Source organism: Solanum dulcamara, chromosome 5 (assembly GCF_947179165.1).
Source record: "Solanum dulcamara chromosome 5, daSolDulc1.2, whole genome shotgun sequence".
NCBI classification, from domain to species: Eukaryota; Viridiplantae; Streptophyta; class Magnoliopsida; order Solanales; family Solanaceae; genus Solanum; species Solanum dulcamara.
Genome location: NC_077241.1, coordinates 52,007,587 through 52,024,934, shown reverse-complemented (window position 1 = coordinate 52,024,934; position 17,348 = coordinate 52,007,587). Strand labels below are relative to the sequence as shown.

At 38.1% G+C, this 17,348-nt stretch overlaps 1 protein-coding gene across 4 annotated transcripts in view; it reads left to right on the top strand.

Moving 5' to 3' along the window:
- The first annotated feature begins 218 nt into the window (after positions 1–218).
- LOC129889214 (peptidyl-prolyl cis-trans isomerase CYP57) overlaps positions 219–17,348 on the top strand; it is a 32,945-nt gene continuing 15,815 nt past the window's right edge. For all 4 annotated transcript variants that reach the window (XM_055964419.1, XM_055964418.1, XM_055964417.1 and 1 more), the window contains exons 1-6: positions 219–510; positions 7,525–7,703; positions 7,798–7,899; positions 14,605–14,711; positions 14,823–14,964; positions 16,350–16,572. In XM_055964419.1, the coding sequence (XP_055820394.1) occupies positions 291–510; positions 7,525–7,703; positions 7,798–7,899; positions 14,605–14,711; positions 14,823–14,964; positions 16,350–16,572 (973 nt within the window). In that variant the 5' untranslated portion in view covers positions 219–290. The remainder of the gene's footprint in view (positions 511–7,524; positions 7,704–7,797; positions 7,900–14,604; positions 14,712–14,822; positions 14,965–16,349; positions 16,573–17,348) is intronic.

The window sequence follows — 17,348 nt, the reverse complement described above, 5'->3', positions numbered from 1 at the left end:
CTAATACTAGCATATTTGAATTGACTTATTTTTAGGTAATTTATAAGTTGAAAACTACTTATAAATTAAAAAAAATAAATTCATCAAAATAAACTCAACTATATTTATTAGGGCTTATTTTAAACATAAAATATGTTAAGTTAGACCAGCTAAATGTCAAAGGTAAAAATAAATGAGAACAGCTTATAAACCGCTTAGCGAATCCAAAAGGCCTCTATTTGAGTTTGAGCACCAAACAATTAAACGCTTTTTTTGGGCAATAGAGTTGAGAAAGAAGAAAACCTCCATAAATGTCGACAGTGTACGTTTTGGAACCGCCGACGAAGGGGAAAATCGTACTTAACACGACGTATGGGCCATTAGATATAGAACTATGGCCAAAAGAAGCACCAAAAGCTGTAAGGAATTTTGTTCAATTGTGTCTCGAAGGTTACTATGATAATACCATTTTTCATCGTGTTATCAAATCTTTCCTTGTTCAAGGTGGTGACCCTACCGGCACTGGCACTGGTAACAAAAAATACTTTTTTTCAGTTATCAATTTGATTTGATTTTGTTTAAATTTGATTTACTTTGAATTTCCTAATTTTGGAGTGTAACTGGACTTTGAAAATCGTGAATATTTGATTTTATTTACTATTTAGGGCTAACTGGAGTTTAGTTGTGTGATTGAACTTCTCAAATTGTTAAAATTTGATGATAATTACTATAAGGGGGGCTAACAGGAGGTTAGGCTTCCTGGGAACTTAAAACTTTATTCATGTGTTTCATTTACTTAGTGCTTGAACTGAAATTGTAAATGATCTTTTGTCTTCAAGTATAATGGGTGATAATACTAGCATAAAATTCCGCATAAGCAATATATGGGCCGTTTGGTTCAGAGATAAGGAATTAATAATGTAGGGATTAGTAATGCAAAAATTAGTAATGTAGGATTGTAATGTAGGTATTGGTGATACTACACGGGGTTATTTTTTTATATTACAAATTAGTATACAATGTATAATCTAAAATATTTATTTAATCGCCTGAATCAATTTTATATCGAAACTCATTTCTCTCCTTTGAATTGATGATATAGTGATTTTGGTTGGATTTATCAGTCAAAGCATGAGAGAATATACCTTGATATTTTTGATCATTAGTTTAAAGAAAATCAAATAATATTCTTACTATTATGAGGGTTAGTATTTTCATTTTAGAGTTTATATTCATGTAAGTAGGCGCATTTTTATTCCACATTTTACTCCACATATTAATACAAAAATTCCCGCATGATTTATGTAAGCAATGTTGCTCAGATTCTTCAAAATTGTCGAGGGGTGCATATTGTATTTTCCAAAGTAGTGTAAATATGGAGAATTCTACATGAGTACGACAATATTTTTGGAGAATCCGAGCAACAAAGTATGTAAGTATTAATAATGAGTATAAGTTAAAGATGTATATTATGGGGAGATTAAATTTCTCAAACTCAATCAAACATGGTACAAACTAATGTTGGATTTATGTGGAGATTGAATCTCTTCCAACCCAAACGAAATGGCTCCAAAATGTTTGGTTACATTTTCTTTACTTGCATAAAATGCAACATTACTTATACATTGTTTGGTTGTCATTTCTTTTGCTAACATAAATAAAACCCGCATAAAATATGTTAGAATATATGTATTATTTTATGCATGGTAGAATGTGCAATAAGAATACATGGATTAGTAATACACTAAAACATTATGTTTTAAACAATCCTTTTAAAAGACACATCTTTTAAAAATACATTGTACAAGAAGAATCATTCTTTCCTCCACTTCTCTAGTTAGTAAGTTTGAGTGTTGTCTTGCTCTCTAAATTTTCTTACATCTATTATTGGTGTTATTTTTGTTTGAGGGACAACTATATTTTGGAGAAAAAATGTCTACTAAAGGAATTCTACTTCAAGTTCCACTGCTTATACATAAAAAATACCTATAGAAATTGGTGTATTCTAATGAATGCTCTACTGGGAGACTGATGTTTGGGAATGATGAAGATCGAGATTAATTGTGAGGAAGATGTTGCCGCCGTAAAGAAAAAAGATCAAAAAACTTTTACTCTCATCCATCAAATTTTGGAAAAGAAGATGTTTGAGAAGGTTAGCGGTGCCAAGTACAACCACCTCCAACAAAGCATGGGAAATTATCCAAAGTTTCTTATAGAGGTTTGGGCTAAGTGAAAAAGGTTCAACCTCCAAATCTTAAGAGGAGAGTTTAAATCATTGTAAATAAGGAATTTGAATTCGTTTTAGATTATATCTCAATAATTTTGGCTAACATCATTCATATGAAGAGATATGGGGAAGAATTAAAGGGCGAATGAGTTGTTGCAAAAGTAAAACTACCTTTAGACTCATGATTTAATTGTTTGTATGTTGTCATTGAAAAGTCTGAAAACTTGGACACCATGGCAATTGAATAACTTATTGGATCCTTCAAGCACATAAAGAAAGATTGAAGAATTCGAAATAAGAATCAATTGACCAACAAACCAAAGCTTCCTTTGAAGGAAAAAGATGAATGTGTGTCTTAAAACAAAGAGGTGGTGGATGTGGAAGGGGTTGTGTTAGAGGAGGAAGAGGTGGTAATCCACCTTTAAGGAATTTTTCTTGGGATGCTGTGGATGGGGCAAGAAAATTTCACTTGTTATGGTGGGAGACTATCACATCTCCTAAAATGTGGGAGGCTTTGGAATTAATAATAAAGCTTTATTGGCAAATGGTTATAGAGGTTTGGGGTGGAGGTACAAGCTTTGTGGAGTGGGGTGATAGTTAATAACTATGGGATCAGGAAAGCGGGTTGGAAAACCAGAGATACCATTTTGCCTTTTGGGTGTGGTTCATGGAGGAATATCACAAAGGGATGGGCCTATTTTGTGGAAAATATCTCATTGAAGGTCAGAGATGTGAGGAGCCTTTACTTTTGACATAGTTGGTGTTGGAATATATTATTGAAAGATACATTTCCGAGTTTGTACAAAATATCTTGTCAAAGAGATGCTACAATCTACAAATTAGGGGGACACAAGGTGGAGACTTTTTGGGTCTTGAGAGTAAGAAGGGATTTTCAAGATTGGGAAGTGAGTGAGCTTCAAAGATTGTTAGCTTTATTGCATAGGCAAGTTAATTCAATGGATAATCCTGATGTTTGGTAGTAGGGCCTGAGAAATAATGGTGTGTTCTCCATGAAGTCTTTTTATGATACTTTAGTTAGGGAAAAGGTTGAATTTTCATGTAATGCAATATGGGTTCTAAAAATGCCGAGGGAGATTTTTTTTCCCACTTGACTAGCCACTATAGGGGTGATCTTGACAACGAAAATTTTTAGAAAGCGAAAAATTGGTTGTGTCAAATGGTGTTACATGTGTAAGGAGGCAGGTGAGGACTTGGGTCATATTTTACTTCATTGCAGATTAACCATATGATTATGGTGGGATATGCTTAGGTGGTTAATGTCAAAAATAGTGAACGATTTGATGTTCAGCTAGAGAGTGGCAGAAGGAGGAGGAGTCGAAGTGCTTGGAGCGTGGTTCTGCTTGCATTAATATGGGTGGTGTGGAGAGAGGAATAACAAAGCTTTTGAAGCTAGAATCGAGTTTCTCTTAGTTGAGGAGTAGTTTTCGTTCCTTTATTTTCTTTTTGGTGTAATTAAAAAATTCCTTGTTGTATAGAGGATTAGATGGAGTGTAGATTACCTTATGGTCTATTACTGGTATACAGACCAATAGGGAAGGGGTCTAAGGTTGCCTTCTAGAAGGAATTAGCGGCACGTGTCGAGAGGTGGGAGATTCCTTGGGTGTTAGGGTGGATTTTAATGCTATAAGATTTTCAGAGGAAAGGTTGGGTTGTAGGGTGATATCCAAGGCTATGAAGGAGTTTTCAGAGTTTATTGATAATCATTCTCTTATGGATTTACCCTTTTTAGGTGCCTATTTCACTTGGTCTTGGTCAGAGGATTCAATTTCTAAATTTCGGTTGGACAGATTCCTTGTCTCTACTTCTTGGGAGGAGTTGGCACCAAATGTGATCAAGTCCCCTCTTCCACAGTTGATCTCTAATCATTTTCCTATCTTATTGGATGGTGCCTGGGGTAGAAGGATGAGATCTCCTTTCAAATTCAAAAATATGTGGCGACAAATGAGAAACTTTGGAGATAAAATAGCCGATTGGTGGAGCAGCTATGTCGTGGCATGGAGACCATCTTTCAAGCTTGCTAAAAAACTAAAGATGCTTACGAAAGATATAAGGGTGTGGAATAAGGAAGTGCTTGGGAGGGTATAGGTGAAAATGAGGGAGATTATGATTGAGGTGGGAGAGCTATTAAGATTAGAGGAGGGAAGGGTGATAGATGGGAGGGAAATGGAGAAAAAAGAAATGTTAGAAAAGGGAACTGACTTCTTTGTCTTTGGCTCAAGAGATTAGTTGGAGACAGATATCAAGGGCGTTGTGGTTGGAATAGGAGGATTCTAACACAAAATTCTCTCACAGGGTAGCAATTGCGAATAGGAGGAGAAATTTGATAGAATCCATGGAGGTTAGGGGGAGACATTATGAGGGGGCAGAGGAAGTAGAGAGTACAATTGTTCAGTTCTATGAACGATTGTTCAAAGAGAAAGCAGATTAAAGGCCTAGTATGGGAGGGGTGGATCTTAATCACATTGGAGGAGATAATTGTGAATGACTAGAGAGGGCTATTGAGGAGGAGGAAGTGCGTGTGGCGGTTGAGTGTTGTGCAAGGGACAAGGCTTCTTGGCCAAATAGTTTCCTCTGGCTTTCTTTCAACAATGTTGAAGCACAATCAAAAATGATGTTTTGAGTACTATTGATGAGTTCCAAGAAGGTTTGAAGTTGAGAAAAGCTTAAATGCTTCTTTCATTGTCATTCTTCCAAAGAAGGGAGGGGCTTCTAGCATTGGGGATTATAGACCTATTAGTCTAGTGGGAAGCGTCTACAAGATTATTTTCAAGGTGTTTTCTAATAGACTTAGAGAGTTTTGGATGTGATTGTTTCTTCTACACTAAATGCTTTTGTCAAAGGAAGACAAATTGATACAACTTTGGTGGCTAATGAAGTGGTTAATTCAAGGAAGAAACAAGGTGAGTCGGGTGTTTTGTGCAAGTTTGATCTAGAGAAGGCGTATGACCACAGAAATTGGAAGTTCCTCGATTTCATTTGTTGAAAATGGGATTTAGGGATAAATAGAGGAAGTGGGTCAACTTTTGCATTTCTTTGGTAAGATACTTGGTGTTGGTGAATGGTAGTTCATGTTTTTTTGTAGTTCGAGAGGTTTAAGGCAAGGAGATCCTTTATCACCTTTGCTTTTTATTTTGGTGATGGAGGCCTAAGCAGGATGATGGATATAGTTGTCTTAGGTGGACATATCACAGGGTTAAAGGCGGCGGTTAATGGTGTTGGTACCTAGTCAGTTACACATCTCTTATTTGCAGATGATACTTTGGTGTTCTGTGATGCAGATGGTTTCCAGTTGGACTACTTTGGACAAGTGTTAACTTGGTTCCAGGTGGTGTCAAGGCCTAAAATTAACCTTAGAAAGTATGAGATCATTGTTGTCGGTGCAGTGGATAATGTTAATTTGCTTGCCCAAATTCTGCAATGTTGGGTTTGGGATTCTTCCTACTACCTACCTTGGTTACCTCTAGGCACAGTGAACAAGGATCTTAGTGTTTGGAATTCGATCATTTAGAGGGCAGAGAAGAGGTTAACAGGATGGTAAAAAGATACCTTTCCAAAGGAGGTCAGTGCTTATTAAGAGCATTTTATAGAGTATTCCTACCTATTGTATGTCCATGTTCAACGCTCCTTTCGTTGTTACAGAAAAGCTGGAAAGGTTGCAAAGGAATTTTCTTGGGTAAATGGTGGATGGGGCAAATAAGTTTCACTTAATTCGATGGGAGACTGTAACTTCTCTTAAATAACAAGGAGGGCTTGTGATTAAGGACTTGAAGGTGTTTAGCAAAGCACTTTTGGGTAAATGGTGGTGGAGATTTGGGGTCAAGGGAGATGCTGATGGAGAGAGGTGGAGTGGATAAATATGGAAGGGGGGGGGGTGGAGAACAAATAGAATCACTATGCCTTTTCGGTGTGGTGTGTGGAGGAATATCATGAAGGGTTGGGAAGCCTTTTATGACAACACTAGTTTTAAGTTTAGGGATGGAAGTAGAGTTAGTTTTTGGAGGCATAAGTGGTGTGGAGGTTTGGTGGGTTTTTGATGAATTTTCGATTTTGTATTGGGTATCTTGTCAAAGAGATAAGTCGGTTCAACAACTTAGAGGTCACAATGGGGTGAGTATTTTTGGGATTTGAGATTCAAAAGAAATTTCCAAGATTGGGAGGTGATTAAGCTTTAGAGACTGCTAGTTTTACTTCAAAAGTGCTTTGAGTTGGGAGTTGGGGAATAACAAAGTGGTCTTGGTTAAGTCCTTTTATGAAATACTCCTGATTAGGGCGGAGGAGAGGTTTCCATATGGTTTGGTCTCGATACCTATGACAGAGGATGGTGAGTTTTCTCACGTGGTTAGCTACTAGAGGAGTGATTTTGACGGCGGAGAATCTTTGAAAATGAAAGGTTGTCTGTTTGAGCTGGTGTTTCCTTTGCAAAGAGGCAGGTCGGGATGTGGATCATATTCTGTTACACTGTGATTTAGCCATGAGGTTATGGTGGGATACATGGTTTGGCGTTTCTTGGGTAATGCTGAGATCTATGAAGGAGTTGATGTTAGGCGTGGAATGTTACTTCGCTTGCGCTAATGTGGATCATTTGGAAAGAGAGGAATATGGGAGCTTTTGAAGGAGTGGAGATGAGCTTTGCTCAATTGAGAAGTAGTCTTCGATCCTTTTTTTTCTTTTGGTGCACCCATGTAGTTCCTGTTTGTATAGAGGATTGGGTGTCTCTTGGAGAGAACCATATTTTGTAGGTTTCTCCTTTTCGGTATACCTCTTGTATACGGCCATGTTGGCCTTGTTATTATCAATGAAATCTTTTACCTGATAAAAGAAAAATTACTTGTATACGCTTAGTTTGGCCATGTTTATGAATGAAAAAATACTTTTACTTGATAAAAAAAACCCGTTAAACCATCTCAATACAGGGAGATAAATTTGCCAAGTTTTATGCCTTTCAGGCTGAAACGATCTCTTCTCCTTGTCTAATATCGGTTAACATCTTTATACTTATTTCTAATCAAAAAAACGATACAGGATTAAGCTCCAAGAATGGACTCTTGGCCCATCTAAAGAGAAGATTAAGCTCCAAGAATGGAAATTTTTCCTCACTTATCTAATGAAATTATTTCTGTTCTGTTCCTTCTGTGGTAATTGTCTAGATCTTTGATAAAATCTTCTTTCAGTGTGGAGTGAAATGGAGAATGTCAAATTCACTGAAAGCTCTCACTAATTGAGTTTATCATTAGTTAGGTTTCTTGTATCTTCTTTTAGCATGCAGTGGTAAAGGTGATTTCCATGGACTCATGCAGGTGGTGAAAGCATATATGGTGGTGTGTTTCCTGATGAATTTCACTCCCGTTTAAGATTCAAACATAGGGGTTTGGTGGCATGTGCCGGTGCAGGCTCACCGAATTCAAATGCAAGTCAATTCTTTATGACTTTGGATCGTTGTGACTTTCTCGACAAGAAGCATACAATCTTTGGAAAAGTAACCAACTTGTCTCCTCACAACAAGCATACTACATCTTATCAAAACTTTAACTTATTTTTGTAAATTTAAAGCTTCATTCCCTTATTTGCAGTTAACTGGGGATTCAATATATAATCTTATTACATTGGGTGAAGTTGAAACTGGCAAGGATGATCGACCTATGGATCCTCCACCTAAGATACTATCTGTAGAGGTACCTAGATTTCTGTTTGTTCTCTCTTTCACTGCCTGTCTCTGAGGTTGTGGCTACTCTTAAATAATATATCTCATGCTTGCCTTGAGGCACATCAGTTTGTTGCTTGTCTGTGGTATAACCAAAGTAGTAGTTGGATAGACTCTATGTTACCTAATGGTATTTGAAATCAGTTATTTAGGTATTTGGAATCAGTTATTTACTTATTTTTCATGTGGTTTACCTGACTATATTGCGCACTTTCCACATATCTGTTGCCAATGCCCTTTTGATTTTCTCATGGTTTAACTAATTACATGTGTGTTGTGCTTGGGTCAATATCCAAAATCATAGAGCCAACCTGAGGTCATTGGATAAGGGTGAGTGGTGTTTAGTGGTCAATATTGACATCATTTTCTGGATAAAAACTTTGACTGCGAAGATATTGTGCAATTCAGGGTCTTAGATTAGAAAGCTTGCTTTTACATATTTCTTTCTTCTCATTTCATTTGGTAATGTAACGCTTGCTACAGTTTTCCAGTCCAAATTTGAGTGAACTTGGACATACTACTCTCGGATTTTTATCAATTGATGATAACCTGACAACAATCTAGGCCAAAAGAATTTTTTTAGACATCCAGAATATTCGTAGGAATTTCATTTCTGGAGTATGAGAATGAAACACTGGACTTATTGTTGAGAATTGAGAAAGAATGTAAGTTGAGAAAGGGATTTAGAATTAAAGCGTCTTTCTCTACTGTAAATTATGATGAAAGAACGTGGAATGAGCTGAGGATGGAAGGGGAAGTGCCTGAAAGTTTTACCGATATTCTTATAGAAATTATGGCATGGATCAGACGGGGTTGAAGTGTCCCAAGAAGAGGATACATCTTAAAGGAGTAAATTATGAAATGGAGGCATTCTGCAATTTGTTTGCAGTAAATCAAGATGGCAATGATAATGGAATAGGAGGACCGAAGCATATGAGGTGGTAGATGGGTCGAATGGGCGTCTGTAGACTCTAGAGGAACATAGGATGGTATTTTGATTTTATGAGCTTAAGGGTGATGTCCATTGTTGAGCAAACCAAAGCGACACGATCATTATTTTGTCATCTCAGAATGATCAGAAAAACTTTGAATGGGGCACTTTCTGTAATCTACATACACTGTAACTTCTTTACAAGATCTGTGGGATGAATTGTATGAAATGTGACAAAGTGACAGCTTCTGTGTGTTATTATAGGTAATGTTGTTACCATTAGATTTGTGAATGAAATAAGAAATAACCATAGGAATTTGGAGGAAATATCAAGTGATTTCTCCAGCTTCATGTCTAATTGTGACGTCACTGATTTGCTTTTGGGTGCAAAGTGTACATGAAGCAATAGAAAGCAGCTTCACACATCAATAGAATTTTGATTTCAAGCAACTGGAAAGAGAGGTTCACTGATTCTATTCAATAGGCGTTGTCAAAATCTATATTCAGATATTTGTCCTCTAATGGTATATAGTGGGGATAATTGGGGGCTATCCCAGAGAACATATGATTCCAACACATTGATTTTAAGGAGTTATTTATCCACAAAAAAAGATGGTTTTAAGGAGGTGATAAAAAATATGGTCTTAAGGATAGCCTCTCTACCTCCAAGGCAGTGGTAGTCTGCGTACACTTTTACCCTCCCCAGACCCCACTTTGTGCTATTACACTGGGTATGTTGTTGTTGATAAAAAGCATGGTAAGATGGCTATACAGTCGATGGGAGTAGGTCTTGCTATAGTTTAGCTGTTAAATTGAATAAAGAAGGCTCCCAAGCAAGGGAATTAAGGTGTGTTTGGGATGGTGAATAGAGATATTGCGAGTCTTATGCAGGACTGGGGGCAAGAAAAGGATGATGCAAACAGTCTTTCTATTGACGAGAAGTGATAAAAAGGACTTGATGTATGCTCATTTCTTAGGAGATCAATTGAAAAACAGAATCATGTGTTAAATGGTTGAAACAGAGAGAATTGTCGGACTTGGAGTGAAATCAGTTCTATTTTCAGCCAATCCCACCGGAGCAAAAAATGGTGGATTGGAAATGGAGAAAAATAACGGGGTCTAAGAAGGAATAACACAATACTTTATCTTCCAGGGAATTAGTCTGACTGATAAGAATTTTTGAGAGGCCATTCAGGGAGAAGAGGCGGAGCAAGCAAATGAGGACTTGTGCAGTTGCACAGGGGACAAAGTACAAGCCCCCGATGGATTCACATTAACTTTTTCTTTACACTGTAGGGATATGGTAAAACATGATGATATGGAGCACTTGAAATACTTTCTTCTGTAAGAGTTCTAATTCATCCTTCATTGTGTTGTTTCAAAAGAGAGGAGTATAGACGAACATTAGTACTTAGGGCCTTGCAAGTCTGATAGGCAGTATTCACAAAATCATTGTATTTCTGAGGCTTAAAGGGGTAGCAGATAAGCTGATATCTAATTCACAAATCTTAGTTATCAGCCTTGTACAATCAAACCTGGCTATAACAACCATTCCTTACAACATCATTTCACTATAACAGTATGATTTTCTGCGGAATCGATTTTTCATGTTATGTTTTACTTCTCTATAACAACATTCGACCTATAACAATAGTGATATTCATTATAGCGGTAAACTCTTTGTTAAATTACCTCTCTATAACAGTCATATTCAAATATTGTGTAATAATATTTTGTAAGAAATATATTATGTATAAAAACAACAACAACAACAATATTTCCAGTGAAATCCCACAAGTGAGGTCCTGAGAGGGTAGAATGTACGCAAACCTTACCACTACCTCGTGGAGGTAGAGAGACTGTTTTCAAAAGACTCTCGGCTCAAGTGCAACAAATCCCGGTATAAAGAAGGAGACAATGAAAAGAATATAGCATATAACAAGGAAACAGTGCAAATGTCTACTAGAGAGGAGCCAAAACAATAATCAATCATGTGATAGTCGAAACACCATAAACAACATATTATGATAGATTATTAAAAAGCAATAATAAAGAACGATAAAAACAGAAAAACAAGAACTACAATAATACAATTAATACCATTGCACACACCAGCCACCCTAAGAAAGAAAACATTACACTACCTACTAACCTTCTAACCTAATACGTTCCCTTCACCCCCTTCTATCTAGGGTCATATCCTCGGTAACTTGAAGCTGCGTCATATCTAGTCTTATCATCTCTTCTCATTACTTCTTTGACCTACCTCTGCCTCTCCTTGTACCTTCTATCACCAACCTCTCGCACCTCCTCACTGGTGTGTCTATGCATCTCCTCCTTACATGTCCAAACCATCTTAGTCTCTCTTCCCTCATTTTGTCCACCACGGAAGTCATTCCAACCTTATCCCGGATATCCTCATTCTAATCTTATCGCTCATAGTATGACCACACATCCACCTTAACATCCTCATCTCCGCAACATGCATCTTTTGGACATGGGAGTTCTTGACTGGCCAACACTCAGTCCCATACAACAATGTCGGACGAACCACCACTCTATCAAACTTTCCTTTGAGTTTCAGTTGTACCTTTTTATCACACAAGACTCCAGAGGCAAGCCTCTACTTCATCCACGACGCACCAATACGGCGTGTCATATCATTGTCTATGTCTCCACTCCCCTTAATTATAGACCCAAGATAGTTGAATCTATCTCTCTTGGAGCTCAGGCAGGAGTAGGACATTCCAGAATAGGGGGTTACAGAAGTAGGCAAAGAATAGTAGCAGTCCGTCTTTCCTTCGATTTGGTTCGAGAGGACCTGGAAAAATGCTAGTAAGAAGGTCGTACCCTCCCAGTATGGACATGAATTCAATACTAATAAAAAAGGTAAGCAGATGCAAGCTTTTTCTTTCAATAGCCGGCCAAATGACTACAGTTATATTTTGTGTGTCAAGCTTCACTTCCATGCCTACCTCATGCATCACATCATTGAATTTACACTCCACATATTCTGTCCTAATCTGGCTCAACCTGAACCCTTTAGCCCCCAAAGTATGTCTCCACACCTTTAATTTATCATTATCACCATTCTGCGACTCATCAATCAAGTACTATGTCATCCACAAATAACATACAACACGACACCTCATTTTGAATGTCTCGTTTAATACATCCATCATCAAGGCAAATAGAAACAAACTAAGAGTTGACCCCTTGTGTAATCCTATCTCCACATAGAAGTGCTCCGAGTCTCCTCCCATCGTTCTTACTCGCATTTTAGCTCCTTACCTATCCTTTATTGCCCCAATGTAAGCCACCGATACACCTCTCGCCTTCGGACATCGCCCTAAGACTTCCCTTGGGACTTTATCGTGGCCTTCTCAAGGTCAATGAACACCATATGCAAATTCCTCTACCTTTCTTGATATTTTTCCATCAGTCTCCTCACAAGGTGGATGGCTTATGTGGTCGATCGCCTTGGCATGAATCCAAATTGATTCTCGGAAATAGACACACCCCTTCTCACTCTCATCTCCACCACTATCTCCCAAACTTTCATAGTGTGGCTTAACAACTTAATACCCTTGTAGTTGGTATTTTGTATATCACCCTTGTTCTTGTACAATGGAACCATTGTACTCTACCTCCATTCCTCGAGCATCTTAGCCGTCTCAAAAATGACGTTGAACAAGCTAGTCAACCACTCCAAACTTGCTCTATCCGTGCTCTTCCAAAACTCCATCGGGATCTCATCTAGTCTTGTTGTTTTTCCCCTGCTCATCCTACTAATAGCACGCTTAACTTCCTCAACCTTAATACGCCTACAATACCTGAAGTCTCGGTGTCTCTCAGAGTGCTCCAACTCACGCAACACAATGTCGTTGTCCCCTACTTCGTTCAAAAGTTTGTGAAAATTTGCTTGCTATCTTTGCTTAATGAGGGTCTCCTCCACTAACACCTTGCCTTCTTCATCCTTGATACACTACACTTGCTCCAAGTCTCGGGCCTTCCTTTCCTTTGCCTTCACGAACCTGTACAACTTCTTATCTCCGCCCTTGTCTTCTAGTTCCATATACAGTCTTTCAAAAGTTGTCGTCTTGGCTGCTATAACCGCTAATTTAGCCTCTGTCCTTGTCGCCTTATATATTTCCCTATTCGCTCGCTTCTTGTCCTCGTCTGTGCAATCATCCACTTCTCATACACAACTTTCTTAGCTTCATCTTTGCCTTGAACTTCTTCATTCCATCACCAATCCACTTGGCGTCCACCAAAGTTACCCTTCTACACCCCTAACACCTCTCTAGTTGCTTCTCTAATGCAACTAGTAGTCTTATCCCACATGCTTTCCGCATCCTCACTACTTCTCTAGGCTCCCATCTCCGTCTTCTCCCCAGTTACACGGGAAAGGGCAGGTGTCAACCGCCCCCCCCCCCAATTTAATCCTAGGCCAGATATATAACTTCTTTTTCCCTCTTTTTTGAAATATGAATTTCTTTTTCCCTTCTTCCCTCAAACTGTAAGTCCATCACCAAAAGCTTATGTTGAGTAGTAAGATTCTCACTCGGAATAACTTTGCAATCCTTAAACAAGCCTTTATCACTTTTCCTCTTAAGCAAGTAATCTATCTGAGTTTTAGCCACTGCGCTACGGAAGGTAATCAAGTGATCATCCTTCTTCGGAAAGCACAGATTAGCTACCAGCAACTCAAAAGCTCTAGCAAAATCCAAAAGCGAGGTTCCACCACTGTTTCCAACCCCAAAACCTCTACAGCCATGCACCTCGTCAAAACCACTAGGGGTTGCCCCAATGTGACCATTGAAATCTCTGCTAATGAAGACCTTCTCGGTGATCGGCATACCTCCCAAATTGCATCCAATTCCTCCCAAAAATGCCTCTTGGGCTTAATTTTCAGCTCTTTTCTTGGTTTCCATGTGGGCCCCTTCTCTTGGTCTTCATGTCGGTACAATTTTCCTCCTCTTGGACTTGGACTTGAACCATGAAATACGTGTAGCACTTAGTGCACTCCTCACCATAATTGTTGGGCTCATTTTTTGAGCTCTTCTTCCACAATAAGCATCTTCTTGATTTCTCATTGAAGCCTGTCAACCTTAGTGCAAGTAGGCCAGTGTGGATGCTATCAATGTTGGTCAGTGTGGAACCAGAAGATGTGTATCGTTTTGAACTATTTCCTTCTATGTCTTTTGACTGTCCTCTATATGCTTGAGTGAATTTCTCTTGTTTCCCATTACAGCATCAATGGCCTTCTTTGAATTTCTCTTGTTCGCTGCAGCTTTCATGATCATATTCTTTTTCCCATTACAGCATCAATGACCTTCTTTGAATTTCTCTTGTTCGCTGCAGCTTTTTTGTCTTGATTAATCTTCTCTGAGAACTTTTGTCCATTTTTCTAGCTCGTCATTTCTTATATTGTAAGACGTCATCTGATTAAAAAAAAGGGAAATGCCATAGTTTAATGGTAAAACAAAATCATCTGACTATGCTTCCGCTTCTTTTATTGTTACTCTTTTTGTCACAAAAACTATTGTTCTTTAATCTCTGGTAATTCTCTCTGTTTTTTCTCAATTATATCTAGCTTAAGAGATGTAATTTTCTGCAAATTTTTCTCTTAACGTTCTTATGTTTTGTGGGCAGTCTTAGACTTGTAGATCTTCTTCTATTGCCACTGGATTAGGTAAGAGTTTTATGCTTAATTGCTCAACTTTTTCTTTGAATCATTGGTAGGTATTATGGAACCCTTTTGAGGATATTGTCCCAAGAGCAAAGCCCGCAAAAGCTTTACCTTCTGGAGTTACAACTGAGAAGAAAGATGCAAAACAGAAAGCTACCAAGTAAGATCTTCTTCCTGACTTCTAAGTTCTAATTGAAGCAGTTATCTAGAAAGTGAAATATCTGTTCATCAATATCTTATGTTTTACCAAATCCTTTTCTGTTTCACTCAGAAAGTTGAACTTGCTTTCATTTGGAGAAGAAGCAGAAGAGGAGGAGAAAGAGCTTGTAGCTGTGAGTGCAAGGATAAGAAGCAGTCATGATGTCTTGGATGATCCACGTCTGCTGAAGGAAGGAAAACATGATCAAGCTTTGGTAATGCCTATAATTTATCTATGTTTGCATTATATACCAATTCTGCATCATCTCTATCTACAAAAGTAAGCAAGGGCTCTAACCTTATAGTTGCAATGTAAATTTTTTTTATGAGTCTGGTAGGTTTTTTTTGCACCTCATTTTTCTGCTGTTACATTGTAATCAAGGGAAGCTCGCCAAGCAGAATTGAATTTTCCTGCATAGGATTAAAGTGGCAAAAAGGTCGGGGTAAGGTCTGCGTACACCCCCATCCTCCCCAGGCCCCACTTGTGGGATCACACTGGGTATGTTGTTGTAGGATTACAGAGGTACCTGATATATTAATAGTTTTTCCTTGCTTCTGGGGTCCCTTCCTCTCCAAGTAGATCTGCTCTAAAGCAGATGCTTAATATTAATCCATCCAGGAAGCATTAAATCGCCCATTGTCACAATTTGATCCACACCATTGGAAAGCTCTACTCATTAACCTATGGTTCTATTTCCCAACTGGAGAGGGGTAAACATTCATTGATTGTTGCATATTAACCTGAACTTAACAAGGATGATTGTGTATTAGCCTACCGGTCAGGTTGTTACATTTGGTGTCTTATGTATTAGACTTTGGCTCACTACAATCCAACTCTCCAAAATTACTTTAATGTTGCTCTAATATCATCGCCTAACTTGTTACAGTCCCAAATCTATGTGTAGCTACTTTATGTGCTAAATGTTTCCTCCAGATTTACCACAAATAGCTACTCTTGGATTGGATCCTCTTTGTTCACCAAAAATATTGGTAATACTTGTGGCTCCCATTCCATATTCAACCGCTATGTTATATCTTATTTGACTCATTTGCATGGAGGTGCGATCATCATTATTGTTATGCTGATTCCAGTTTTGTCCCCTGTTTTATTCCAAATGACTTCCTCTTCAGCATCTCAAGCCTTGGAGTTGTAAGATTATGCGTGTCACTCTCAATATTATGGTCAGCACTTTTGGATTTTGTTGTCATTGTCGTCTCCTGAATCAGTGTTACTTCTGCAATTTTTGTTAAGTAAGCTGTCATAAGCACCAGATTATATTTGATGATGTGTTCATAGATTATGTATTATTTAGATGAGGTTACGATTTCAATTCATGGAAACAGTGTCCTGCAAAAATGCAAGGTAAGACTACTTACAATAGACTGAATGTGGTTCGGCGAATTGTATATAATTTATATATGGTTAAGGTTTCAAGTCATGGAAACAGTCTCTTATGCAAGGTAAGACTACATATAATAGACTCAATTTGGTTTGATCTGTCTGAACCCAGTGCATAGTGGGAGTATACTGCACCAGGCTTCCTTTTTTTCAATACTTATGTTTTAGGGTAAATAACACAGTGGAAAACTGCTTATGCAGGACTCATCTGAAGGAAAATCAACAAGGGATGTGCAGTTGACCATTAGAGAAGCTTTGGGATCAAAGAAGGAAGCATCTTGTAAAGAATCAGAAGCGGGTTTTCAAGAATCCCTTGACAACAGTGATGAAGATGAGGCTGACTTTGATGCACGAATGCGTCAGCAGATACTAAAAAGGAGGAAAGAACTTGGCGATCCGCCACCCAAACAGAAGTTGCTTAGTGGTAAAAACCTCTATATAAATTCGAAGACTAAAACTACTATTGAAGCACACTGTACAATGTGGTCTCGTTTGATTTGTTTAGTAAGAACTTGTTTGACCAAGCATTTTCTTCGATTATCTTGCAAATTCTAAGGCATTTTGCGGCTCTGTTAAGTATGCTTTCATTGCGTAGACTGTTAGTTGACTTGTATGATTAAATGCAGTTAACTGAACTTCAAATTAAAGTAAATTTTACTGCTGATGGAGAAAGTTTCACTGTACAAGTGGTATGCGAAAAGGCAGAGACCCTAGACAAAACTATGGTGCGGTATGAATGCCACCTGATCTTTTATATAAATTGGAACCTTATGGCTGCACCAAAATGAAACTACAAATAATAGACTTTCTCAAATGGAAAAAATCATGTTCTATCACTTCATAACTTCTATTATTTCTCTTTTCATGTGACCCATATGTGTGCTAGTGAACTACATCCCGCATCATGCCTCTTTTTTCCTTTCCTCCAAAAGACTGGCTGAACAATGTCTCTTTCACAGTGTCTGGTGTTGACATGATAACTCCAAACCATCTCAAAATTATCACACCACAATCAATTGGTTACCTGACAACGATGTGGGAGATGATCCACATCTTCACCTGAGCTCTTGCACATAGAGCACCAGTTGACATATGTGTTCTCTTAAATTTTAGCTGTTAAGATCACTTGAGTCGCCGCAAACCAAGTGTTTGTTTTCCTCGGCGTCCTGGAAATTCAAACCAAAAGGTGTGCATAGCCTC